This window comes from Balaenoptera ricei, chromosome 20 (genome assembly GCF_028023285.1).
Source record: "Balaenoptera ricei isolate mBalRic1 chromosome 20, mBalRic1.hap2, whole genome shotgun sequence".
NCBI lineage: Eukaryota > Metazoa > Chordata > Mammalia > Artiodactyla > Balaenopteridae > Balaenoptera > Balaenoptera ricei.
The window spans coordinates 48,125,728-48,150,538 of NC_082658.1; the positions used below are offsets into that span (position 1 = coordinate 48,125,728).

The 24,811-nt window shown below is 44.5% G+C and overlaps 1 protein-coding gene across 2 annotated transcripts in view; it reads right to left on the bottom strand.

The window, feature by feature from the left end:
• PHF12 (PHD finger protein 12) overlaps positions 1 to 24,811 on the bottom strand; it is a 40,485-nt gene that overhangs the window by 14,805 nt on the left and 869 nt on the right. For both annotated transcript variants that reach the window (XM_059906568.1, XM_059906569.1), the window contains exons 2-4: positions 24,207 to 24,388; positions 3,633 to 3,705; positions 598 to 991 (exon numbers count right to left, since the gene is read on the bottom strand). In XM_059906568.1, coding sequence (XP_059762551.1) covers positions 598 to 991; positions 3,633 to 3,705; positions 24,207 to 24,388 — 649 coding nt within the window. The remainder of the gene's footprint in view (positions 1 to 597; positions 992 to 3,632; positions 3,706 to 24,206; positions 24,389 to 24,811) is intronic.

Genomic DNA, 24,811 nt, shown 5'->3' on the forward strand with positions numbered 1-24,811 from the left:
AACAATATAAATGCACAGTTTTGACCCAGCAATTCTAGTATTAGTAATTTATCCTACTTATCCTACAGATACACTCACATGTATACACTCACATGTATACAATGACGTATTTACAAAATTATTTGTTGAAACAGTATCTGTGGTAACACAAGATTAAGCACAACCAGAATTTCCATTAATAGGAAATTGGTTAAATAAATTATGGTACATCTATATAATGGTACATCTATATAAAGAAATTCTAGGAGATACATAAGAACCAAACAGTGGTTATCTGTGAGGGGTAGGAATGTAGAAACTAGGCAAATGGCAGACAGGGATGGGTTTGAAATTTTTCATTGTAACCCTTTTTATATTTTTTGATTTTTGAACTATGTGTATGTATTACCTTTTTTTTTTTTTTAAAGTGATACTGGGAAGGGTGGAAAATAGAAAACTGAGTAAGCATTGTAAACCTGCAAAGATCTCGAACCAAGAACAGGAACCTGAGACAGTGGCGACACGGACAGTGACCCCACAGGTGGCACAGCCCTTTGGTTGGACAAGAGTCCTTTGAGAAAGCCGGGGTAGGGGAGAGGATATGACAGTCTGGCTAACCTGGTAGTGCAGTGGTACAAGTCAGTTCATTGGGCAACTGAAATTGGGTGGGGTTCCGCTCCATGGCGGCAGCAATCAGCAGCTCAAAGGGGCGCCTTAGCTGGGGCTGCACATAGTCCGGCTCTGCTGCCACTGGCTCCTCGTCCACGTCGATGATGTCCTCGTCGACATCATTCTGCTCAGAGGTGGGGGTCTCTGTGCTGGCATTGGATGTGGGCGTGCCAGGCCGGCTGGCTCTCCTTTCCAGGATTCGGGCATGGGCAATGGCCTTGAGTTCAGTTTTGCTAGCTGATCTGTCCAACAAGTCAGTATCGCTGCTGGGGGATGTAGTCCGTTTGCCAGATTTGTCCACCAGTCCATTGACGTGGCCCAGCTCCTTTTTCTGCTCTCGTTTCTGTGCAAATAAACAGGTGGGCCCATCACACAAAGTAACACAAAATAGAAAGAGATGGATGCTACAAAGTCCTGCTAGACCACTAACCAAAATTACGAAAGTCTCTAATATCAGAGACTCATCCACCTGGGGACTTGGAACATTGGTCTGTTAAAGTTGACAAAACTATAGCTGAACTAAACTAAAGCTGGCAAAACCACTGCAGCAGGGAATCACCAAAAAGTACAAAAGTTAGAAACAATTTTACAAACCACACATCATATGATACATAGTATCTGTACACGAGGTAGGGGGGCGGGTAGAGGGATAAAACGTTAATTCAGTGAGAATAAACTTAGACTAAGTGAGGACAGTGAGAATAACGTAGAGAATCAAGGAGAGCACTGTTGTTGGCCTCGGAGTGCCCTGAATGGTTTTAAGAACTTTGCTCAAAATACAGAAAAACCTGCAGAAGCAAAGGTAAGAAGTAAAACGCGCAAGCAGAGCTCCCGTCCAGGGCGGCTGGGTGCTGACTTGCAAGGCAGCCACACCACAAGGTGGAAGGACGGTGCGCGGAGGGCGGTGATCCAGCAATCATGGCGTCCAAGAATGGCGGCTTCCAATGTCTCAAGTTTAACTAGAACTCGGACAGTGACCCTTTTGAATGGAAAGGTGGGGACATGGAAAAAGATTAAGTGTACAGAGTAGGACTGAATGACTGATAATACATTTTCCTCCAGGGCTCCAAATAGAGTGGTCAAATGAAGGTTTAGCACTGGTCTCCAGTCAGGAGACCTGGGATCTTGTCCCAGTTCTGCCACACTGATTCCCTATGACCTTAGGTGACTCAGGCCGGAGGGCAGGAATTTCTCTATGTGTAAAGTGAGACTAGTAAGATCTTTCTTCTCCTCCTCTCAGGGATACGGTAGAGAAAAAGAGCATCACGTACATGAAAGGGATGGCTCTGAGTTGGGGGAAGATCTAGCCTCCACTAGGAATAAGACCTGAACATCAGAGGTTGATGAGGCCCACAGGATGTATCATTTCAATCCACTTCACTGTAACTGCAGGAGGCCAGAGGGCTGTAGAGGTGATGGTGCAAAAGGCAGATTTGGCACTGGTAGGCATAGAGGTCCATCTGAGAGCAGGTCAGAGTGGCATTTCAGGAAAAGCACACTCTGTAGAAAAAGGCACACTATAATACAATCCCCAGAAAGTAGCGCTGTTTCCAGAAAATTGATGAAGAAGTAATAGGGCTTTGGAGAGAAACAGAATTTGGTTCAAATCTTGGCTGTGTCCATTCCTTTGAGTACTTGGGTAAGTTCTACAATTGTGAACCTCAGTTTCTTCCTTTTAAAAAGGGAGAGGAAAAAAAAAAAAAAAAAGGAGAATATACCACCAGTACCCATAGTCGGCTGTAAGGGCTAAATGAGATAACACATGTAAAAAACCCAGCTACGATGAGCACTAAAACAATGTTAGTTCCTCTTCTTCACTCTCTTTTCCTGGCTTCACCTCTTCCGCCACAGCTGTTCCCAACCCTTTCAAGTCCAGCTTCTTTGAGTGGCAAGTTTCTGAAAGGCCTCCTGGCTGGCAGGTGCCTCTAACTGGCCCTACTCTAATCTAGCTGGGGACACACAGGTAGAGATCTTGGGAGGAGAACAAGCTGGAGGACACCCTGGTTTGTGGACTTCAAGAGATATTAAACTACAGCTGTGATTAGGTGGTTGACTTGGCCTTGGCTTGCTTTAATAAGAACCCTATGCACACATTGAAGAATAAGGTCTGCCTAATTGTTTACCTTCTTCTTAAAGGCTGAAAACTGTTACACACATAAACCACAATCTCTGAATCATCTCATCCTGTTTCTGCAACCAAGGAAGTCATCATTCATTGTGACATCATGTTGAGGGGCCAGGAAAAGAGGTGATGTCACAACAAAGGAAAGTTGCTTGGTTTATAATTAGTGTGGGGTGGAGGGCAGGGAGTGGTTTACAATTCACAGACAAATTTTAATCCACAGCCTATAATTTGAGGATTGGGTCTCTCATAATCTGGGTGGAAGCACACCTACTTCCTTTTTTGATAAGGGAGCATTTAGCTTTCGTACCCCACAGAAGTTCTCAAAGTAGAAAATTATGTTCTCAAAGCCAGTACTGAATTATCAAAGCTGAGGGAAGGGGAGCTAAAGAAAGGTTAGGCAACCTGGGGTACAAGTGGGTCCAAGTCCTCTCCACTCCACACACCTGGCCAAGCTTCTGGATACCAGCAACTTATTTGCCTTGGGGTGAGGGGAATCCTTTTTCTATCAAGCTGGAGAAGCAGCCTTCCTCTTCAGCCTCTTTCAGCCACTGGATATGGCTGCCACATTCAGGCCACTTATCAGGAGGTCTACAAGGAGATCAGACTACTCCTGTCACTAGTGAATGAACATGGCTCAGTAAATTAACACACCTTTTCTGCCCATTTCAGCAGCCCATGTTTGGATTTTAGGCCCTACTGGATTCTAAACAGTCACCATGGGGAGTGTGAGGGTGATTCCAGGGCTGGAAGAGACAAGAAGGGACAAAAATGCCTTCAGGGCCAAGCCGTCTTAGCTCTAGAATATCAGTGCTCTAGATCTGGCATCCTGAGCAAAGCCTTCAGAAAGCAGCATTATTACCTTTCGGCGAACAGTGCACCGGTGACACATCCACTCCCCAGGAGGCAACATCTCTTCACTCAGTGGAGGGTTACTGTGGGGAAAAGACAAGGGCAAGACTAAGTAACTAACCCTTTGATGCAGCAGGGAAAAGCCTAACTAGGTCTGACACAAAGCTGCATGTCCCTCAACTCCTATTCTGGCCAGTCCTGCAGCACTGCTTGGGTTCTCTTATCCTTCAAAATGCTTACTTGCCATCATTTACAATAACCTAAGGAGTAAGCATCCCTTCCCATATCTTAGAAAGAGAAGCCAAATCCAAAGCTGTTAACACTGGGCTTACAGGGAAAGATACAATGAACTGGTTTGGAGCCTTGAAGAGTCATTCCCAAACTCTGCACCACGCTAATAAAATCACTGAGAGAGAGGTCCTCCGCCATCTTTTCAAAGTCTGCCAGTGTAAGTCCACAATCTTCCATCTGCTGTTCAAAGCCCTCTGTAAAATGGTCTCCTTCCAGGTTCCCAGGCCCCTTTCGGGTTCTTTTTCTCCTAGTTAAACTGAAGACTTGCTATTTCTTCCTCTAGAACTCTTCCCCTTGAAAGCTATGCCTACCAAAACCCTATTCATCCTGTAAGGGCTGCTTCAATCAGCCTATGGTAGATTAAAGATGCCTACAAATTTTTTGCTACTCCTGCCACCCAGAAGTAGTCCATTTCCTTCCTCTTGAATTGAGCTTGTCTTGTGACTTTTTTTTTTTTTTGGCCGCACCTAGCGGCCAATGGGATCCTAGTTCCCTGACCAGGGATTGAACCTGCGCCCTCAGCAGTGAAACTGTGGAGTCCTAACCACTGGACCGCCAGGGAATTCCCTCTTGTGAGTTGTTTTGACCAACAGAATGCAGCAGAGGTGACAATGCTGTAACTTCCATGGCTGGGTCTGAAGAGACCTGCAGATTCCACTTTTACATGCTTGCAATGTTCCATCTCAGAGCCCTGCTCTCATGCTGAGAGGTCACACGGAGGAGACTTAAGGCACTCCAGTTAACTCCAAGCCAACAGCTAGCACCAACTACTGCTATGTGACTGAGTCATCTTGGATCATGCCAGCTCAGTTGAGCCTCCAAATAACTGCAGTCCCAGATAACAACGTGAACAGAAAAACCACCCAGCTGAGCCTAGTCAACATGCAGATTTGTGAGAGATAATAACTAGTGTTTATTTTAAGCCACTAAGTTTTGGGGTAGTTTGTTATTCAGCGATAGACAACTGAGCACACAGCTCCTCCATGCGCTCTTCCCAGATTACTCAAGACATCCTTCCTTCTTCAGCTTTCCCTTGTGTGACAATTCTCTTACTTCTTTTATTAGAGGAACCAAGACAAGGACTGGATCTCTTCCCTCTTTGTATCTTTATAATATAGACGTTGTACACACAGTAGTCAGTCAGTAAGTCAATACTGAATCAAAATTACAGCTGTGTAGGGCCAGCCTTACTGCTCCTCCAGATCATTGATTTCCATTAAGGTTACACCAAGAACCATATGAAATTTTATTAAATTCTTAGGAGGGTCACATTTATAATGTCTATACAGCAGTAGTTCTCAAAGTGTGGTCCCCAGACCAGCAGCATCAGCATCATCTGAGAACTTATTAGAAATGCAAATTCTGTTCGAAAAGATACATGCTCCCCAATGTTCACAGCAGCACTAGCTACAATAGCCAAGACATGGAAGCAACGTAAATGTTCATCGACAGGTGAATGGATAAAGAAAATGTGGTGTATATATACAATGGAATATTACTCAGCCATAAAAAAAGAATGAAATAATGCCATTTGCAGCTAAGTGAAGTCAGACAGAGAAAGACAAATATCCTATATCACTTACATGTGGAATCTAAAATGAACTCACTTAGAAAATAGAAAAAGACTTACAGACATAGAAAACCAATTTATGGTTACTAAAGGGCATAGCATAGGGGGATGAGGGGTAGGGAGGAGATAAATTAGGAGTCTGGGATTAAAATATACACAGTACTATATGTAAAACAGGTAAACAACAAGGACCTACTGTATAGCACAAGGAACTATACTCAACATCTTGTAATAACCTATAATGGAAAAGAATCTGAAAAAGAATGTGTGTGTGTGTGTGTGTGTGTGTGTATCCACACGTATAACTGAATCACTTTGCTGTACACTTGAAACTAACACATTGTAAATTAACTATATTTCAATTAAAAAAAAAAAAAAAAAAGAAGAAATGCAAATTCTGAGACCTCACTCCAGGTCTACTGAATTAGAAATTCTGGGAGTGGGGCTCAGCAATTCATGTTTAACAAGCTCTCCTGGTGATTCTGCTCAATACCAAAGTTTGAAAACCACTGCTATACAGAATAAGGCTACATTTATTCTTAAGAAATGCCTACATTTGGTTCCTGGGAGTCACCTACTTGGAATGGTATGGAGGAAATTTTTTTTTCAAAATACATGAGAAATGCTAAAAAAATATTATTATATATATATATGGACTATGAATATATAAGGACTCTCCCTTAAGTCCCAGGCCTTGATGCCAGGCTGCTTTATCGTTTCTTCCTAAAACAGCATTTGGCTTGACAAATTTTCCTAGCTCCTAGTTTACCAATGCGTCCCTGGAGCCCTGAGCATACATGTCAGGATGTCCACTAAGCCCTCACAGCTCATTGCTTCCTATCCTCTGTTTCCTTGGTGGAATCTCAGGAGGATCCTTACCAGGAAGCATAAAACTGGAGGCACATTGGCCTACTGGGACAGGTCTTCAAGCCCTGGAGGACCACAAGTGAATGTCACCTGTAAAGTTTTCCCTAGTTCTCTCCAATATATTTCTGCATAGGCCATATCCAAACTAATGAAACGCATGCATGTAATTTGCAAAGGCCTACAGACTCTGCTATGCTTCAGCAGCTGTCATATTAAAACTAATCCTGAAAAGGCTGTCATTTCTCATTCTGTTTTTCATCATTTCTTTTCACCTGCCTACTGACTTTGTGTTTTGTACCAAGATACCCTACACCAAACATGTAAAGCACAGAAGGGTGAGGCAAGGTGGCAGTGGCTTAGATCTTTTACCAAGATGTGAGTGGCCCCCGGGCCACCCTTCCTGCCTTCCTCAATCTATTTCCAACCCTGCTGGCAGAATAATTCTGCCACAATTCTGATCATATCAGTCTCCTTATTAAAAAGCTCTTCAATATCGCCCTTACCCCATCAGGATACAGTTCAAGCTCCTCAGTACTGCAGGCCAGAACCCTGTCCCTTCCCCAGCTCCGTCAGTCTGGTGGCTCCCTACACAGTCCACACTGTTTCTCAACCCTTTCTCTGCTCATTCTCATTCTCTGCTACCCACAACCACAAAAGCTGAGCCTCCCCCCAACTCCTTCACCTGGTGAACGCCTTATCTTTTGGAGCTCAAGTCAGGCACTATCTCCGGGAAGACTCCTCTGACAGCCCCTGATTCCCTATAGCACTTCTGTGCCATACTATAGTGAAATATTATATACCCGAATCTCCTTCTCTGCCTCATTTACCTTTGTATCTCTACACTCTGCATTATGCCTGGCACATAGGAGGTACTCAATAAAGCTTTAAAGAACTGGGGAACACTAAAAGAATGCGCTTCTAAGAAGTGAATGTAACCCCCTCCGCCCAAGTCATGAGGCAAGGCAATGTGGATGCACAGACATTTGTTTTGGTGGTTAAATCACACATGAAATTACTTATGTTTTCAATAAGAAGACATCAAAGTCCATACTTGCAAGCTTGAACTTCATACCATAACCTACTTAAACCCTCTTTAAACAATTTGATTTCTCATTTCTCTTTCTTTTTTTTTTTTAACATCTTTATTGGAGTATAATTGCTTCACAATGGTGTGTTACTTTCTGCTTTATAACAAAGTGAATCAGCTATACATATACATATATCCCCATATCTCTTCCCTCTTGCATCTCCCTCCCTCCCACCCTCCCTATCCCACCCCTCTAGGTGGTCACAAAGCACCGAGCTGATCTCCCTGTGCTGAGCTGATCTCCCTGTGCTATGCGGCTGCTTCCCACTAGCTATCTATTTTACATTTGGTAGTGTATATATCTACATGCCACTCTCTCACTTTGTCCCAGCTTACCCTTCCCCCTCCCCATGTCCTCATCATTTCTCTTTCTTAACACAGGGGTAAAATGCTCAAAATCTGTATTAAGAGGCTCTCAAAAGTAGCTCCTGGTTGGTTTCTAAAGGATCACTTTCAGAGATACCACACTGAAGAACAAACATTTCTCAGAATTGTAGATTATGGCCACAGACTCCTCTTGTCTGCCCTAAAGTTCAGGCTGTGAGTTTAGGGAGCCGTACAGCAAAGTCAGAGTGTTGTCTCCAGGATGAACACAGAACATTTAAAAGAGTGAGGCCTTGTTGGGATTTTGCTGCTTTCTTAGAGACAGAACATGCATCTTGAAATAAATCTGAAAATATGGTGGGACTTCCCTGGTGGCGCAGTGGCTAAGAATCCGCCTGCCAACGCTGGGGATGTGGGTTCGAGCCCTGGTCCGGGAAGATCCCCACAGGCCACGGAGCAATTAAGCCCGTGCGCCACAACTACTGAGCCTGCGTGCCACAACTACTGAAGCCCGCGCACCTAGAGCCCGTGCTCTGCAACAAGAAGCCCGCAATGAGAAGCCTGCGCACCGCAAGGAAGAGTAGCCCCCCGCCTGCCACAACTAGAGAAAACCCGCACAGCAACAAAGACTCAACACAGCCAAAAATTAGAAGGCAGTTTTTCAACTCAAACATCTAGAGGAAAAGGATTCATGAAATGACTCAAGGAAAGACAGGCTGCCATTGGGGTAATAAGCTCAGGAACTAGTTCTGGAAGATGTTGTTCTGCAAACAGACTAATTTTGTTCCATACGAGAAATACTGTCAACCAAGAAAGGATTCCAGGGAGAAAGGAGATTCTGCAGCCTCGGGGTACTCACATACACATCCTGAGGACTTCCCCACCTCATCCACCCATCTTAAAGCTCCTTCCCCGCCATGTTCTCATAAGTTAAGTATGAACTTCAAAACAATTACATGCATGCCAGAATCTTTAAATCATGATATGCCTGTCAAGAAAAACATCGCTCTGTTCCAGCTCCCTCTCATCCCCATATATCAGTGAAGACAGGGTACTGAGAGCCATCCTCTACAAAAGGAAATCATTAAAAGTTAAAAGTCAGGTAGTGCTAAAATTATCAGTTTCTGCTGCTTAGCAGTAAAAACCATGAAAACACTAATGAGCCAGTGCTGCTTATAAAGACATCAATATGCTTCCTAATCGCTAAAGCTTAGAAATAGCAGAGTGATAATCTCATTTTACATCTAGTCTATTACAGTTCACAAAGTGTTTTCACAGATGCTCTTATTTGATCTTCACCATCATACTGTGAAAGTTAATTCTTACTCCCATCATACAGGTATCTCTAAACAGACTTATCTAAAGCCCTGGAGTCAGAAAGCAGAATTAGAACCAAAATCAGCTTCCTGGTTCTTCCAAATCTTGAGCTCAATCTGATTTCTAGGTAGTTCTCTTATTTCTAGAGAACACAGTGGAATATCCGTCACGGTATCTTCCTCAACCACAGGGTTGAGCATTCCCCTCTCCTTTAGTCAATATTTATTGAGTTCCCACTGCTTACTAACCAATGCCACACTGGAGGTACCATGCTAGAGGAAGGACACAAAGCAAACAAGTTATGATCTAACCCATCAAGAAACACGGCCTTTAGGGAGAGAGGACCAGAGTCATCCACTCAAGCATTTATTGGACACTATGTTATGCTAGGCAATGTGCTAAGTGGTGAGATTTCAGAAATGGTCCTTGCTCTCAGGGATCATAATGTGAAAAGGACAGTTGGTAATGAGACCACATATAATCAACTACAACCTGATTCTTGCCATACAGACCTATATAAAACTCAACAGCTCATGGATGCCAGACTCAAAACAGAGCCTCAGAACTTTGGTCTTTTGGTACCTGAAGGTGACGGTGGCCTCTCCCCTACTCTTTCCACATCTCAACAACTGCTATTCAGCAAATGGTAATTAAGCCAGTGATCCTTTAAAGATGGTGAAGTTAAGGATCTTGAGGTGTTCACAAGGAGACTATAGTTTTAGAAGAAAGTATATTTCTGTATTTTGAAAACCTACCTGATGAAAGGAAGGTTCTGGGAGTGGAGACACTTCCCTGGGAACAGAGACTAAAGTCCACCTAGCACACAATATTACTTGAGCCTTTAGATTCCTTCTGAGAACTGTCTACGTTCTGGGAAGGAAGGTGAGCCCTGGAAGAGTCATTTTCTCTATGTGAGCTGGCTTGTCTTGGAAAACTGGTAGCTCTTTAGCCAACAGGCCAAGGGCCTTTATTTTATTTTCTGACTTCAAAAGAATATGGCCTGCGGTGCTGCGAGACAGGCACCCTTCTCCACGGCAGAGAAGAGAGTGCCCTGTGAGCATGGCGCTCTTGCAGAATATCTTCCCATCTTCATGGCTATGGATGTTTCCTTCCAGATCGTTTGTTAAAAAGCCCTGGCCTGGGGCTTCCCTGGGGGCGCAGTGGTTGAGAGTCTGCCTGCCATTGCAGGGGACGCGGGTTCGAGCCCTGGTCTGGGAAGATCCCACGTGCTGCGGAGCAACTAGGCCTGTGAGCCACAATTACTGAGCCTGCACGTCTGGAGCCTGTGCTCCGCAACAAGAGAGGCCGCAATAGTGAGAGGCCCGCGCACCGCGATGAAGAGTGGCCCCCGCTTGCCACAACTAGAGAAAGCCCTCGCGCAGAAACGAAGACCCAACACAGCCATAAAAAAAAAAAAAAAAAAAAAAAAAAGCCCTGGCCTGCAATTCCTGGCCAGAAAGTGACTGTTCACTGCTCTCCAACTTGTTATTTATTTTAACCACTACCTGATCTTGAAGACACTGTTAGCTATAAAATACTTCATAACAATAGAGCTCTAAATCTTCAGAGATTGTACGACTGAAGAGTATGCGTCTCAGAGTTTGGTGTGGCTCTCTGTGAGGCCTGAGAGGGCCTATAAACTGTTAACAGTAACATCTGCACACAAACCAATTAAAAAGCTGGACAAAGACGTTAATTTTTTCAAACTAAAACTCCTAAAGCCAACCTCTGCAGCGGGACTCTAGCATCTGAACTTCCATAAACAAATACAAATGATGCATCTCTGTTGCTGAAGAGGGTGTCTAGATTGGTCTATTTCTGGAGTCATCGAAGAGAAAACCACAAACATACACCCCTCAGCTAACTGTAATGCCTGCACTGACAGACCTCTCCGTGTCAAAGATTCAAAGCCCAGAGCCAGATGATCCCAACTTACAGCCCAAGGACAGAGCCCAGTTTTAATTTAGAATGCCTCTTTCATTCACTAATGAGGCTGCAGCTCACCACTGCAGGTGGAAGATGTTGGTAGTTGTCATGGTTCTTGGCTCTCTAATTAAGAGGATCTATTTCAAGTCATATACCAGTGTGGTTGATTGGAGTCTAACCTCACTCATCTCCCTCGCCTGTTAATATATGTGAACCTGCACGACATTAACATTTACTTCAGATTTAGTCGCCACCAGTGGGACCTGTTGCTCCATAGCTCTGCGTTAATTATCCACCCAGCACAAGCAGTTTTTCAATATGGAACTGGAAGAGAGAAGGGGGAGGGGAACAAGAGAACAAAGGGAGGAGGGGAGAGGTGAAGGGAGACAGAGAAGCAGAAAAGACTGCCTTTTATTTCAGAGACCTATTTTTTACATTACAACATGCAGATAAAAATGGCGTTGGGCTGTGGACTTTTTTTTTTTAATATGTTTTTACTGATGTATGGCTTGCAACTGTCCATCCAGCCAAGCAACACTGACATTTTAAAACTTGAGCCAAAGGGAGCCGGAGAGACATGAAAATATCACTTAACCAAATTATAAGCTTTGGTGTATGTCTTAGGACAAGAGGAAGCAAGTGGATGAAAAATACTTAAGAAAGAACACACTCCATTTTCTCTTCCTGGACTGACAAAAATATTCTACTTAACACAAACACTTAACAGGAACACTGTGCAAACAGCATGTCTGCACACAAAATACCAACAACAGCCTTCCACTCAGGTTCTCTTCTAAAAGAGGTCAGTCAAATGACCCTGGTTAGGGTCCCTCCTGTCAGAACCCATCATTCTCCAAGAATCAGAAACTCTCTAGCTACATAAACCGTCATTTCAGTTGAAATAAAATATCAGACTAAGAAAGATTCCGCTGCCCGCTGCCCCGCATCATCTGTATGTCCCTTCTCCTCCCCTTTTTGGTGGTGGTGGGGTATTCGGCAAGCAAACAACGGCACTGAGCAGTTTTGATTTTTAATTTCACAGTTCATGGGTCTCATCCATCCATGTGAGGTCCACTACCAGATAAAAATCCTGCATCTATATTTCACGGCATCGTGTAAGACCAACTGCAGAAGATAATACATGCTCAGAACAGGCCTCCTCTCTCTCAGACTGGCCCTGCTGCTCTCGGCCCGCTCAGGAAACGTGTTGGTACCAGTCAAAAGGGGAGCGAGGGTGATCGCTGACAGGACTACAACCATGTCCCAGCCTCTTAGCAGCCATCTGGATCTATAAAGGCACCTATCAGCACAGAAAACAAGCCTTTTATAAATTGAAATCAGCTTCTGTCCTGGAAAAGCTAAGAGGTGATGGGTAAAGTTTAATTTAACAATATCTTTTAAAACTTAAATTAAAAGCTATATTAATAATTCCCAAATTTAATGATCTGTGTTTTGAGGGAACAAAATTTAATGAAACTTAAATGCCAGCAGAAATAGTAAGCTTTCTCTGGACACTTGTGTGGGTATCAGCTTTTCCCTTCATGGATGGCCTACCTTTCAAAGGCAGAGAAGAGGGTCATATTGAAGGATACTGGAGAGATGAAAGCAGAGAGAAAGTTCATGGGGGTCCCTGAACCTTAATTTCTTACTCTCCTTTATCCCAGCTACTGACTCAAATACAGCTAATGCCACAAAGTACATAAAAAGTACAAGGGCTGCTGGTTTTTTCATGCAGAGTCTTAGTAGCTGTGTTAACAAGGAGGCCAATGAAGTGCCAGGCCATTACAAACGCCCTATTGAGAAACTTAGCTAGTTGCGTCACTTCCACAGGCATATAATCCTTTCAAGCTAGCTGACTGTGCCCCCAAATTTTATTTCCTTCTATGTAGAGCTGGCTTGGGGCATCCTCCCAGTGAAGGACACCTGGAGAAGAGGGTTATAAGAAGTGCAGGGAAAGAAGGAGGGAGGGTAGAACACCAACAGTTATAACAGGTGTTTGCCTCTGCTAACTTCTCTACAAGCCAAGCCTGGTGCCATAGGACCTGATCTACCACTGGTTTGCCTATTCTTGCAATCCTGGCTTCTCTACAATGGAAAATGAGCTGGCTGCAAACATTTAAAAAATGGGCTTCATTCATTCACCTTATGATGGATGCTGGAGCCCACCTATTTTAGAAAAGAGTCAATATTCTGGCCTCAACAGTCACTTTCTTTTTTTTTTTTTGGCAACAAAGAATTTTACTTATTTATTTAAAAAAAATTTTTTTAACATCTTTATTGGAGTATAATTGCTGTACAATGTTGTGTTAGTTTCTGCTGTATAACAAAGTGAATCAGCTATACATATACATACATCCCCAACAGTCACTTTCTAATACTCCCAGGGAATATTCCATTGGAAAGAACCAACACTTTTAATTGTGTATTCCATAAGAGTCTCAAAGATATGGAAAACTGGGTACTGTTCCATGGTCAAATTTTAGTGGACTATCAAGAATAAGGAAATAGGCTACACTCTTCTTGCAGACACAGCTCAGGGAACCTGGACCAGTTCACATCTTAGATATTGGACCTAAAGTTCTATAAAGGCTGGGAAAACTAAAAACAGTAACATCTTAGGGAGAATATCTATTTGAAATCCAACTAAATGCAGAGAGCGGGTTTTTACCCAAGGCTCAGCTGCTTTTCCCTAAGGAGGATTTCTGCTTCATTTACTCTCCTCTGACAGGGTCTTCCAAAAAAAAACGACGGAAGAAGAATAATGCTACTGGGACTTCCCTGGTGGCACAGTGGTTAAGAATCCTCCTGCCACGCAGTGGTTGAGAATCTGCCTGCCAATGCAGGGGACACGGGTTTGAGCCCTGGTCCGGGAGGATCCTACATGTCGCGGAGCAACTAAGCCCGTGCATCACAGCTACTGAGCCTGCGAGCCACAACTACTGAGCCCACGTGCCACAACTACTGAAGCCTGTGCGCCTGGAGTCTGTGCTCCGCAACAAGAGAAGCCAACGCAATGAGAAGCCCGTGCACTGTAACCAAGAGTAGCCCCCCCCGCCGCCACTAGAGAAAGCCCGTGCACAGCAACAAAGACCCAACGCAGCCAAAAATAAATAAATTAAATTTAAAAAAAAGAAAAAAAAAAAAAAGAATCCGCCTGCCAGTGCACGGGACACGGATTCAAGCCCTGGCCCAGAAAGATCCCACATGCCGTGGAGCAACTAAGCCTGTGCGCCACAACTACTGAAGCCCGCGTGCCTAGAGCCCATGCTCCACAACAAGAGAAGCCACCAAAATGAGAAGCCCGCGTACCGCAAGGAAGAGCAGCCCCCGCTCGCTGCAACTAGAGAAAGCCCATGTGCAGCAATGAAGACCCAACACAAACAAAAATTTAAAAAAATTAAAGAATAATGCTACTATTTGGGCCAAAACAGCACAGGACTTATTCCCCTCTTCTTTTACCCTTACCCTCGCCCCTCCCCAAACTTTACTCAGAAACCTCAAAGCTCCCCACCCTGCATGACTGAAGTAATCTCCTGGGCACGCTGTCAAACTGTGCTGTCGTGGTTTGATGCCACAGCTAAGTGCTGACTTGGGCTTCTGAAGCCTTCCAGTTATACCCCTGGTGACCTATTTAGGAGTTGAACATACTTGTCAGAGACAGAGTGCCATGATTTTTCCCTTCGGCCCACTTTTCTCTCAGATGGTCCCTAACCAAAGAACAATCACCCTAAGGGCCTGAATGTGTGCACACAAATGGTAAGATGTGTGGAAAGCTTGTATACAGCAAGCATACAAGCCTTGCACATGAGCTCTTTCCTGTAACTTAAATAACCTGCAGACACTCTTCTTACTATACAGCATCCTACAACACCACAAACTGCAGCCTGAAGTCAAAGATGTCTGATATCATGGAATCAGGCATCGGAACTGCTTTGAGTTAGAATGGCTAAGTGTCATCTACGCCAGGCAAAACCAAGAGGACTACCAAGGAGGGATAAAGCAAAACGAAGATAATAAAGCAAAACAATGTTTCTCAATGAAGGTCAAAATTAGTGACATAGTTCTCCCTACATTTAAGACATTCTTTCAGAAAAATGGCAAGCAAGATCAAGGAAAGTTAAATATAGCCAACCCACGTATAGAACTATGAAAAGTTACAGGTTTAAACACATTTAATGAGATTTATGTAGTATAATTTTCACAATGTATTTTGACCAATAATTGATGATTGTTAATGGAAAAAGTTCACCACAGAGTTTCCCTCTAATGTTTCCAGAGCTTTGTGAAAACCAAGAATCAGTAGAGGGACTTCCCTGGTGGCGCAGTGGTTAAGAATCCGCCTGCCAATGCAGGGGACATGGGTTCGAGCCCTGGTCCGGGAAGATCCCACATGCCGCAGAGCAACTAAGCCCGTGTGCCCACGAGCCACAACTACTGAGCCCACGTGTTGCAACTACTGAAGCCCGTGCACCTAGATCCCATGCTCTGCAGCAAGAGAAGCCACTGCAATGAGAAGCCTGTGCACCACAACGAAGAGTAGCCCCTGCTCGCCGCAACTAGAGAAAGCCCGTGCACAGCAAGGAAGACCCAACGCAGCCAAAAAAACAAACAAACAAACAAAAAAAACATGAATCAGTAGAACTCTACCTGAGGGTTCAGTGAACATGGGAATTAAAAAGCTCACAGCTCATCACAGGAGCCCATGGCTGGTGGAAAGAACAGGAGTAGCTCCACATTGCCCAGTTTCGTAATGCAGAGACTTTTCTAAACTCACTCGAAGTTCCATGCATTTCATTAGCTTTTCTGCTCTTTGTACAAATGCAGACAGGAGGAAAAAATATCCAACAACCCTCTGAGGATCACAGCTGGATAAAAGACTATAAATGTGCTTGTGCTGCCACAAACAGGTTTCCACTCTAGAATTCAACCTTGCTAGTAATTCTGAGAGTTCCCCCACCCCTGCCTGGCTTGGAGGTAAAGTGATGTCTTTGGGCTACAGTCAAACTCAAACGCCACAGAGAGTCCTCTCCTGCTCACTTGAGCTTATTTCAAAAAGAGCCTCACGCAGAGCCCAAATCAGTGGGAAAGACTAACGCTAGGTTCAGGCATTGAGTCCCCGCCACCTGCCTCCCCCGCCCTGCTGTTACTAAGTCTTTTGTCCTTTCAAGACCGGGAAACATTTCCTGGGAGATACCCTGCACAATTTGTCAGAAAACAGGGGAAGGGCGAAGATTAAACACCAAAGCTACTAACATACAGAAAAGCAAACGTAATTAGGGAGAAAGGAAGAGTCACCATGTGTTTGTGTTAACAAAGGTACCATCCACTTCGAAGAACCCAGACATCATTTCTGTTCCCCAACCAGTGTTTATCTTCGCACGTCTCTCATTTGTAATACCACTAAGTATTACGCAGCAATGAGCAGAGGAAATGGGTCAGTCTCTGGCTTTCAAGTAGTTTAATGAGCATTTAGTACAGGATTGCAAAAGGGAAAGTAGTTCTTTGAATGAGCAAGTCAAGTTTTTCTTAGAAAATTTCATCAATCTGCAAGGTGTACTTGGAATTTGCTTATTGTGAATTCAGCAACAGCTGTATGTAACAGCCAAGTTCCTTTTTGCTGATGGGTCCAATCAACGGTTTCTTCTTTTGTCAGTGCCCATTATACCCCTCAGTGTCTTTTGCCTCCCACACAAAACTTCATCTTTATTCTTATTTGCTGAAACTAGATTTAGAAATAATTAAAGGCTTAAAGGATGAGGATTTTGATATCTGTAAGTGGCAGGCAGAAAAAAGAGTCACCTTCTTATTCTTCTTAACTGTTGTTGAGTCATGGGAAAAGCAGTCAGCTAGCGACCTGTGCATGCGTCCTGGGCATGGTGACAAATCTGCAACACCAAAGTGCCTTTCTGAAATCTGGTCTAGGACTTGCACTGAATACAATGTCCTCCTCTTTCAGGAAACTGGCAGGGGGACAGCTGTACTCCTGTCCTCTCTCTTGGGAGGCTAGCATTATGCAGAGGTGCTCTTATAAGTGTCACTCATGAATGGCAATGCAGCTGGCCATGTTGTACTCCCTGGGGACTTTAAGTCAAAGGAAGAGCAAAGTGGAGTTGGGAAAACAAACTTTTTTTTTTCCCTGCTCTGGTGACTTAAAACTCTGGCACCTTAAAGGGCTTCCCAGGTGGTGCAGTGGTTGAGAATCTGCCTGCCAATGCAGGGGACACGGGTTTGAGCCCTGGTCTGGGAAGATCCCACATGCCGCGGAGCAACTAGGCCCGTGAGCCACAATTACTGAGCCTGCGCATCTGGAGCCTGTGCTCCGCAACAAGAGAGGCCACGATAATGAGAGGCCTGCGCACTGCGATGAAGAGTGACCCCCACTTGCCGCAACTAGAGAAAGCCCTCGCACAGAAACGAAGACCCAACACAGCCATAAATAAAATAAATTAATTTAAAAAATATATATAAAAAAAAAAAAAAAAAAAAAAAACTCTGGCACCTTAAAACAAAAATGCAGGGACTTCCTTGGTGGTCCAGTGGTTGAGAATCCGTCTTCCAATGCAGGGGACATGGGTTCAATCCCTGGTCGGGGAACTGGGATCCCACATGCCACGTGGCAACTAAGCCCTCAGGCTGCAACTACTGAGCCCACAACGAAGAGCCTGCGCGCCGCAATGAACACCCAGCGCAGACAAAAATAAAAAACAAAAACAAACAAACAAAAAACCCCCAGAAAACAAGAATGCATTTCCAGGAGCCTGTGCTGCATTATCATAGTAAATGCCATCATAACCTCAACCAGAATTTTCCACCAGATTGGTCTGCTTAACTACACACCCAAGGAACTGTTGTGTACGCACTGGGGGTGGGACAAGAAAGTTCAGAGATGGATTTCAGTACTCTACTTACAACTCAAAGCAAACAACATTCAGCTTCATCTATTTTCTATCGCCCTATCACTTGTAGAAGAAAAAATATACCCATTTCTGTTAAGAAGCAGGACACCTGCATTTCTAGGGAGCATCAAAGTAGACGGTTTCTTTTTATAAGCTATATAAAACCTTCAAGCAAATATTCTCTGCATGCCGCCTCGCTATTTACTGCTATCTGGGCTTACATAAAGACACGTATAAATAGGTGAGTTCACTGCACTGTTCGGAACAACTTTTTGTTCTTGTTCACCGGGATCAAAAGCTCATTAACTGATCTGTAGTTATTTCCACCCCAAGCAGTTACCAATCAACCTGAAGTGATTAAAATCTTCCTCCTTAAACCAGGAACCAGGGGCCTCCAAGTATGAGAAGTGCCTATACACAGAAATTTTCTATTGTGGCTGGTGGGAGCCAGGTGGGCATCCTGCCTTAGGGCAGGTGGTGGATTTTTTATACTGCCTCTAGGGTAACTTCCAGCCTTAGACTTCTTTGCTAAGAGGAGTCACCCAGAAAAGCTGAAATAGCAACACACCAAATCATCATAAGGTTCCCTCCACTGAGATACACCATCTTGACTGAGTTCACAGAAGAAATCCTTTACTTATTGTCATTACATAGACAATATAGATATAGACATTCAAGTGTGGTTAAATCAACCATCTTTTTCTAGGTAAGACTAAAAATTAAAAAATAAAAAGATAGGGGAAGTGAAAAGACAACCCACAGAATGGGAGAAAATACTTGCAAATCATATATCTGACAAGGGACTTGTATCTAGAATATATAAAGAACTTTTACAACTCAATAATAAAAAACCAAATAAGCTGATAAAAACTGGACAAAGGATCTGAATAGACATTTCTCCAAGAAAATATACAAATGGCCAAGAAGCACATGAAAAGATGTTCAGTATCGTTAGCCATCAGGCAAATGCAAATCAAAACCACAATGAGATAGCACTTCATAGCCATAGGATGGCTTTAATCAAGAAGGCAGGTAATAGCAAGTATTGGAAAGGATGTGGAGAAATTGGAATGCTCGTGCACTGCTGGTGGGAATGTAAAATGATGCAGCCACTTTGGAAAATAGTCTGGCAGTTCTTCATAGGTTAAATGTAAGAGTTACCATATGACCCAGTGATTTCACTCCTGGGTATATACCTAAGAGAAATGAAAACAGATATCCACACAAAAACTTGCACACAAGTATTCATAGCATGATTATTCACAACAGCAAAAAGAAGAAACAACCCAAATATCCATCAACTGATGAATGGACTAGAAAAATATGGTATAGCCATACACAGAATAGTATTCAGCCATAAAAAGGAATGAAGCACCAACAAATCCTAGAAGGATGAACCTGGAAAACTCACTGAGCCCTTTTGAGTAACACTTGTACTTTCACTCAGAGCTTAATAAAAAAGTGTTTCATTCAACACACAGTAGTGACAATTTGAATTCCTTTTCAGTTCAAATCAGGTAATTTATTTGTCTTTATGATTTGGCTTTAAAAAAATTCTCTTGGAAACATACTTGATTAAGAATTTTAAAAAGACCAACATGAATCTCATCTCCAGATTAAAATGAAGGCTGTACCTAAATATGGCTTTTACACATTTAAACATGTAAAAAACAACACAACTCATTTACAAAGGCCCCAAACAGCCCTAATGTACTAGTGGAGCCCATCTGTAAAGTACTTTGAGAGCCTTAAGGAACAGCAGGAGATTGATGAGATTATAACTGCATCCTACCTTTCACTGAGTATGGTAATTAATTTTGGGACAAGCCTGAAACGAAAAATTTCCTACAACAGTACCACTAAGTACTTGCCTTAAATTACACAAAAACTGTTACCTCTGAGAAGTATTACCTCTCTTTCCGGTTTTAATATTTCTGACGCTTCCTTTCTCAACCAAAGCCATCTGGGTCACAAACTTTTGTGAGTAAACAACTCATACCAAGTATTAGTCTTATATTTTTAAACAGCGATTATCCCTTATCTTTGAACTAAAGCACTCATTTCATAAAAATTGGCCCCGGAGCCCCACATTAATTTGACGAAGCATGCATGTGAAATTGAGTTAAAGTTAAATGTTACTAGACCCTTCCTGTTTGAGTGGACCATTTAAAAACAATACTACACACCCAGATTCCAACACAACACAGCAAATGCAAAAATAAATAAAATACACACAAAACCAAATTAGGTTTGTTTATTGTTGAGTTATTTTACTATTGAGGGGGCAGAGTGAAGGGAGGGAGTCCAGATGCTGTCACCTCCAGTTCTTCAGTGCCAGGCTTCCAAGCACTTGGAATGTCAGAAACAAAAGATGTATAAGATAATGTTAAAACAAATGTATTTTAATTCACCACTTGCCTGATACTATTCTAATGACGAGCTAAACACAACAAAATCAGAAAAATCACCTCCTTAAAAGTTCAAACAGTATAGATTTTCTGCAAGGCAGTTTTCTACTGTGTGTGTGAAACCTTTCTTGTTATGACTCACTGAAAATTAAATATGCAAAACTCCAAGCTGAGCTTCGTTTTGCCTGTGCACAGAGACCTTTTTACTCTCATTCTTCGAAAACCTCATTCTGGATCATGCTGCCAACACCAGAGAGAGGAAAGCCGGCCAACAATTCCAAATATAACATGCGGAGGCAAATGCTACAGAAATCTGTCTGACGGGAAGCGACCATGCTGAGGTCTGCTGAGGTAGATGCACTTCTCAACCAGACAGTTCTGGTCCCTCAGACTGTTTGGAGCAAAATGCAATCAGAGGAAACCATCCAGGTTCCAGTCAGCCTCATTACTGATGCCTATGGTATTCACTTTATCAGTGAGAACAATCCTATCCATCTCAAACAGAAAGATGGGTCTGCGGCAACCAGAGCTCCACCAGTTAGTCTAATTTTTTTTTTTTTTTTTAAGGCCAATTTTTAGAGACCAGTCCATGGAGATCAGTATTTTCGGAAAGCTCAACTTATGGCACAACAATTATGATAAAGGTCAGGTTCCCCAGGGAACACTTAAAAACATCTCTTCCTAATTCTCTAGGAGCAGGTTTAGTAACCCCTAACCCCACTCTGAATAATTGATAAACCAGTTAAACTTGGATAAAATGATTACACTATCACTTAAACAAATATGAAGACATCAGCTCAAGTTTAATTCTTCAGTGAGTTCATGGTACTGAGCACAGGACAATTCATTCCCTCACCCAGAAGCTCATCAGAGAAAACCCAGAAAGAGGGCTCCCAGTCTAACTGGGAAGAAAGGACTGTTCCTCATACAGAGCCCTGGCCCCTGAGATAAGACAAGACAATTAATACAGCTTATGTGACCAGTCATTTCCTCCAGTAGATTACCTTAGGAAAAATCCCCTGTGGTTATGGCCATGTCACTAAGCCCAGGAGGTAAAGCTTGCCTAGAATCACTTCGGGAGCATTTTACTAGATGCTGTTCACTGGGAGGCAAGCTGGAAAGGCCACCAGAGACTGAAAGAGGCCTTGTCTCACAGAATTTTGAATGGAGACCCACAGCAGCATTGCAATTATGACCTACAGGGTTTGCAAAACGCCATCTTCACTTTTGAACATTCTGTACATAAGGAAAATTATCATTACTATGATTATCTAAATAATCCAGTCTTAGTTAAAAAGGGAAGCAAGAGAAAATATAGTCACACCTCCTAACCTCACTCCCACATGACACAAATAAACAATAATGGGACAAATTACCATGAGCACACCCAGGAATCAAAATTTTCTGACACCATTAAGTGCTTGACCTAACTACTCGGGTTGAGATGGTTAATGAAATATTTCACTTGGGCTAGAAAGAGTGTGGGGTAGGAGGCAGGAAAGTGGGGTAAGCCTCACTTGAAAGAAGGGTTCCTGCCTTTGTATCAATATCTGCAACGTTTTGTGATATATGTAACTACTCAAATAAGTCAATGGTACATTCAGTACTGGCATCTTCAAAGAGGGAACTGGAGATGTGAAACAAGCTCTGCCTCATTTACTAGGATTCTCAAAGCTCTGATTACCAGTTCCCATTCATGGTCTTAAAAAAAAAGTAGTCAGTGAAATGCACAGTCTGAATCTCACTAACAGCTAGAAGCCCCTCCCTCTCTCCTACCAGCTAAAGTAGAACTGTTAATTGTTAAAATTTGACAAGACTTGAACTCATCAAATTCAAAGATTCAGGGGTTAGGTTTTATAGTTTGAAAGCCCAATCTCAGGCAAAACAGCACACTTTTTCTATGCCTGAAGTTTCTAATAAACAATTTCAGCTTTATTAAACAAACAATAATAAAGAGCTTACAAAATTCTCACTCAGTATGGGAATCACCATTCTTGGTTAACAGTAACTTCATTCTACAGGTAAAACATTAATCCACATTTTAAATCAAAAAGTCTACAATTCAGTCTTAGTATGTATCAAACAAGCACAATAAGAAAAACATAAGCAACAGGGAATAACTGGTGAGCAACACAACACATCCAGGTACAAATCTCTTCTGTGCTCAAGAACAGCACAGGAAACTTGACAGGAGATTTTTTTTTCCAGGTGGATTACACCTTATACCAACAGGAAGCAAAGGTTAAAAACCACAGACCCTTACTGCTGGTATTAGTCACTTCACAATAAAAATTTTAAAGCCACTGGCAAAGCTTCCTCCAGGATAATCATTTTTGTCTCTGCAACATTACAAGCCAAGATGGGGTGCTCTCCTGGGCAAAGGAATCTTGGGAATGGTAATGGGAGCTTCCTACAAAACTCCTGACCACAGACTTAATTTGCCCAGTCTCAGTCATCTGTCTAATAAGTGTTCCAAAACCTGCAATTAGTACAAATATACAATGGGCACTATTCCACCAACCGAGAAACGGAATGTTAATGGAACTGTGTAGAGAGCTTAAGGAAAACCACTTTTTTTTTTTTTTTTTAAACAGAGAGCTAAAAGAGGCAACATCAAAAACGGGTGGGAACAAACAGAACAGCCCCTCTCCTTCCCTCTCTCTCCAGCCATCTCCTCTCATAAACGTCTGCCTCAGTCAACTGTTGCTGAACAGAACAAGACCCATCAGAACAAGATGCAATCGGGGTCCCGGCGCAGATGTGGGATTTTTGTGGAGGGCAGAGGTGATTTCTCCAGGCAGAACCTGGAGTTTAAACTCTTCTTGGCCGGATTGTTCTGGGCTGAGCTGCAGAGGAGGATCAAGCAGCGGGCGACCAACCCTGGTCCCTCCCTCCCTCTTCGGTCTCTCCCCTCCCCTCGCGTTCAGTAAGCGTGGGGCGGGGGGGGGGCGGAAAGCGCACAGCTTTCCAGCTCTCCGGTCCTTAAAAATGCCCTCGCGGAGCCACCACACACAATCCTAACCCCGGCAGCAAAGAATTCTGCAGCGAAGGGTTCGCCGATCCCGAGCGGAGAAGTGAAATCGGCGCCCAATGGCAATTTTAATTGTCTAACCCGGTCCGATTTCCCAAGAGGCGGCAGCGCGGGGCGGGGAGGGAAGAGGGAGGCAGCTCCGACAGGCAACAGGGGGCAAGCGGCGGCAGAGAAAGGGGACTAAAGCGGCAAGATCCCAGCCCCGGCCCCCGAGGAGCTTCCGCAGAAAGGACCCCGAGGCAACCCCCACCGTTCCCCGGGAGACGTTTGCAAATCATATATGCAGCCAAAATGGCGCTGAGAATAAAAATATAATTTAAAGGCAGGTCGCCATATTGTAAACAGAGAGGCAGAGAGAAGAGGCGGACTCGAGAGACACCCTCCATGATTTCTTCCACAGCCGGGAGCGCCCGGGCGCCGGGTCCCGCGGGTCTGGACCAGGGCAGCTCCGGCCGCCGAGGGCTCCGCGCACCCACCGCGAGGACAGCTCAGCCAGGCAGGAGCCCGAGGGCGGCGGGCGCGCGGGGAGCCGACCGGCGCAGGGCCCGGAGCTCCTCCCCTTCCTCCCCGCCACCGTCGGCCGTGCCCCACCGGCTCCGTCCCGGCTCCTCAGTGACTTCCAATCCCAGATGGGGCTCTCCTCACCCCTCCCAACCCCCACCTCGGGGTCCGGACCCACTGCTGCTCCTCCCCCCCCAAACGGCCGGATCCGGGCAGCACCTGGGGGCGGGGAGGCGCTGGCCCCAGCGGCTGCAGAAAGCTAGCGGCTGCAATCGCCCGTTATTTCGGCAGCCACGGGTAGGCCGGGTGAAGGAATGTTCCGAGAAGGGTCCGCCAAGGGGCTCCGGAGGGGTCCCCAGACCTTACCAGCACTGGAGATGGAAGGCGGCCGGGCAGTGGTCACAGCACAGGAGATCCCCACCTTCTTTGCAGCTATCGCAGCTGTCGTGGTTGGTGGCCCTGCCGCTTCGCCGGGGCTCCTTCTCAGGCTTCCGACTCCGCTTTTCTGCCTCGTCCGTCTTGGGGGGAGCCAGCAGAGCTTGGATTTGCTGCACACACATACAAATGGCGTGTGTGCACACTCGGAGGTCCCGGGCGGTCCGTCGCCCCCCCGGCGCGGCTTCTCCGTCACCCACCCCTCTCCCCCCTTTTGTCCTTCTTCCTCCCATCCAGCCTGCTCCCAGAACCTCTCAGCCCCCGGAACCAGGGGGAGCCCAACCTAACCGCGTTCCTGCAGCACAACAACGAGAACGGCTTCTTCCAAATGGGGAGGATCAGAGTAGGGGGATGGGGAGAGGGTGCGCGGTTCCCTTCTCGCCACTTCCTTGTATGGACAGTGGGGGACTCCAAAGCCAGGCTCGGGAGAGGCCTGAAGCCCAGTACCCGGACGTGCTGGGGGAAGCACAAAGGGGCCGACAAGAAGGGGGTGGGGAGGCCCGCCGGTGCAACGAGATGGAGTGGGTTGGCGCCTC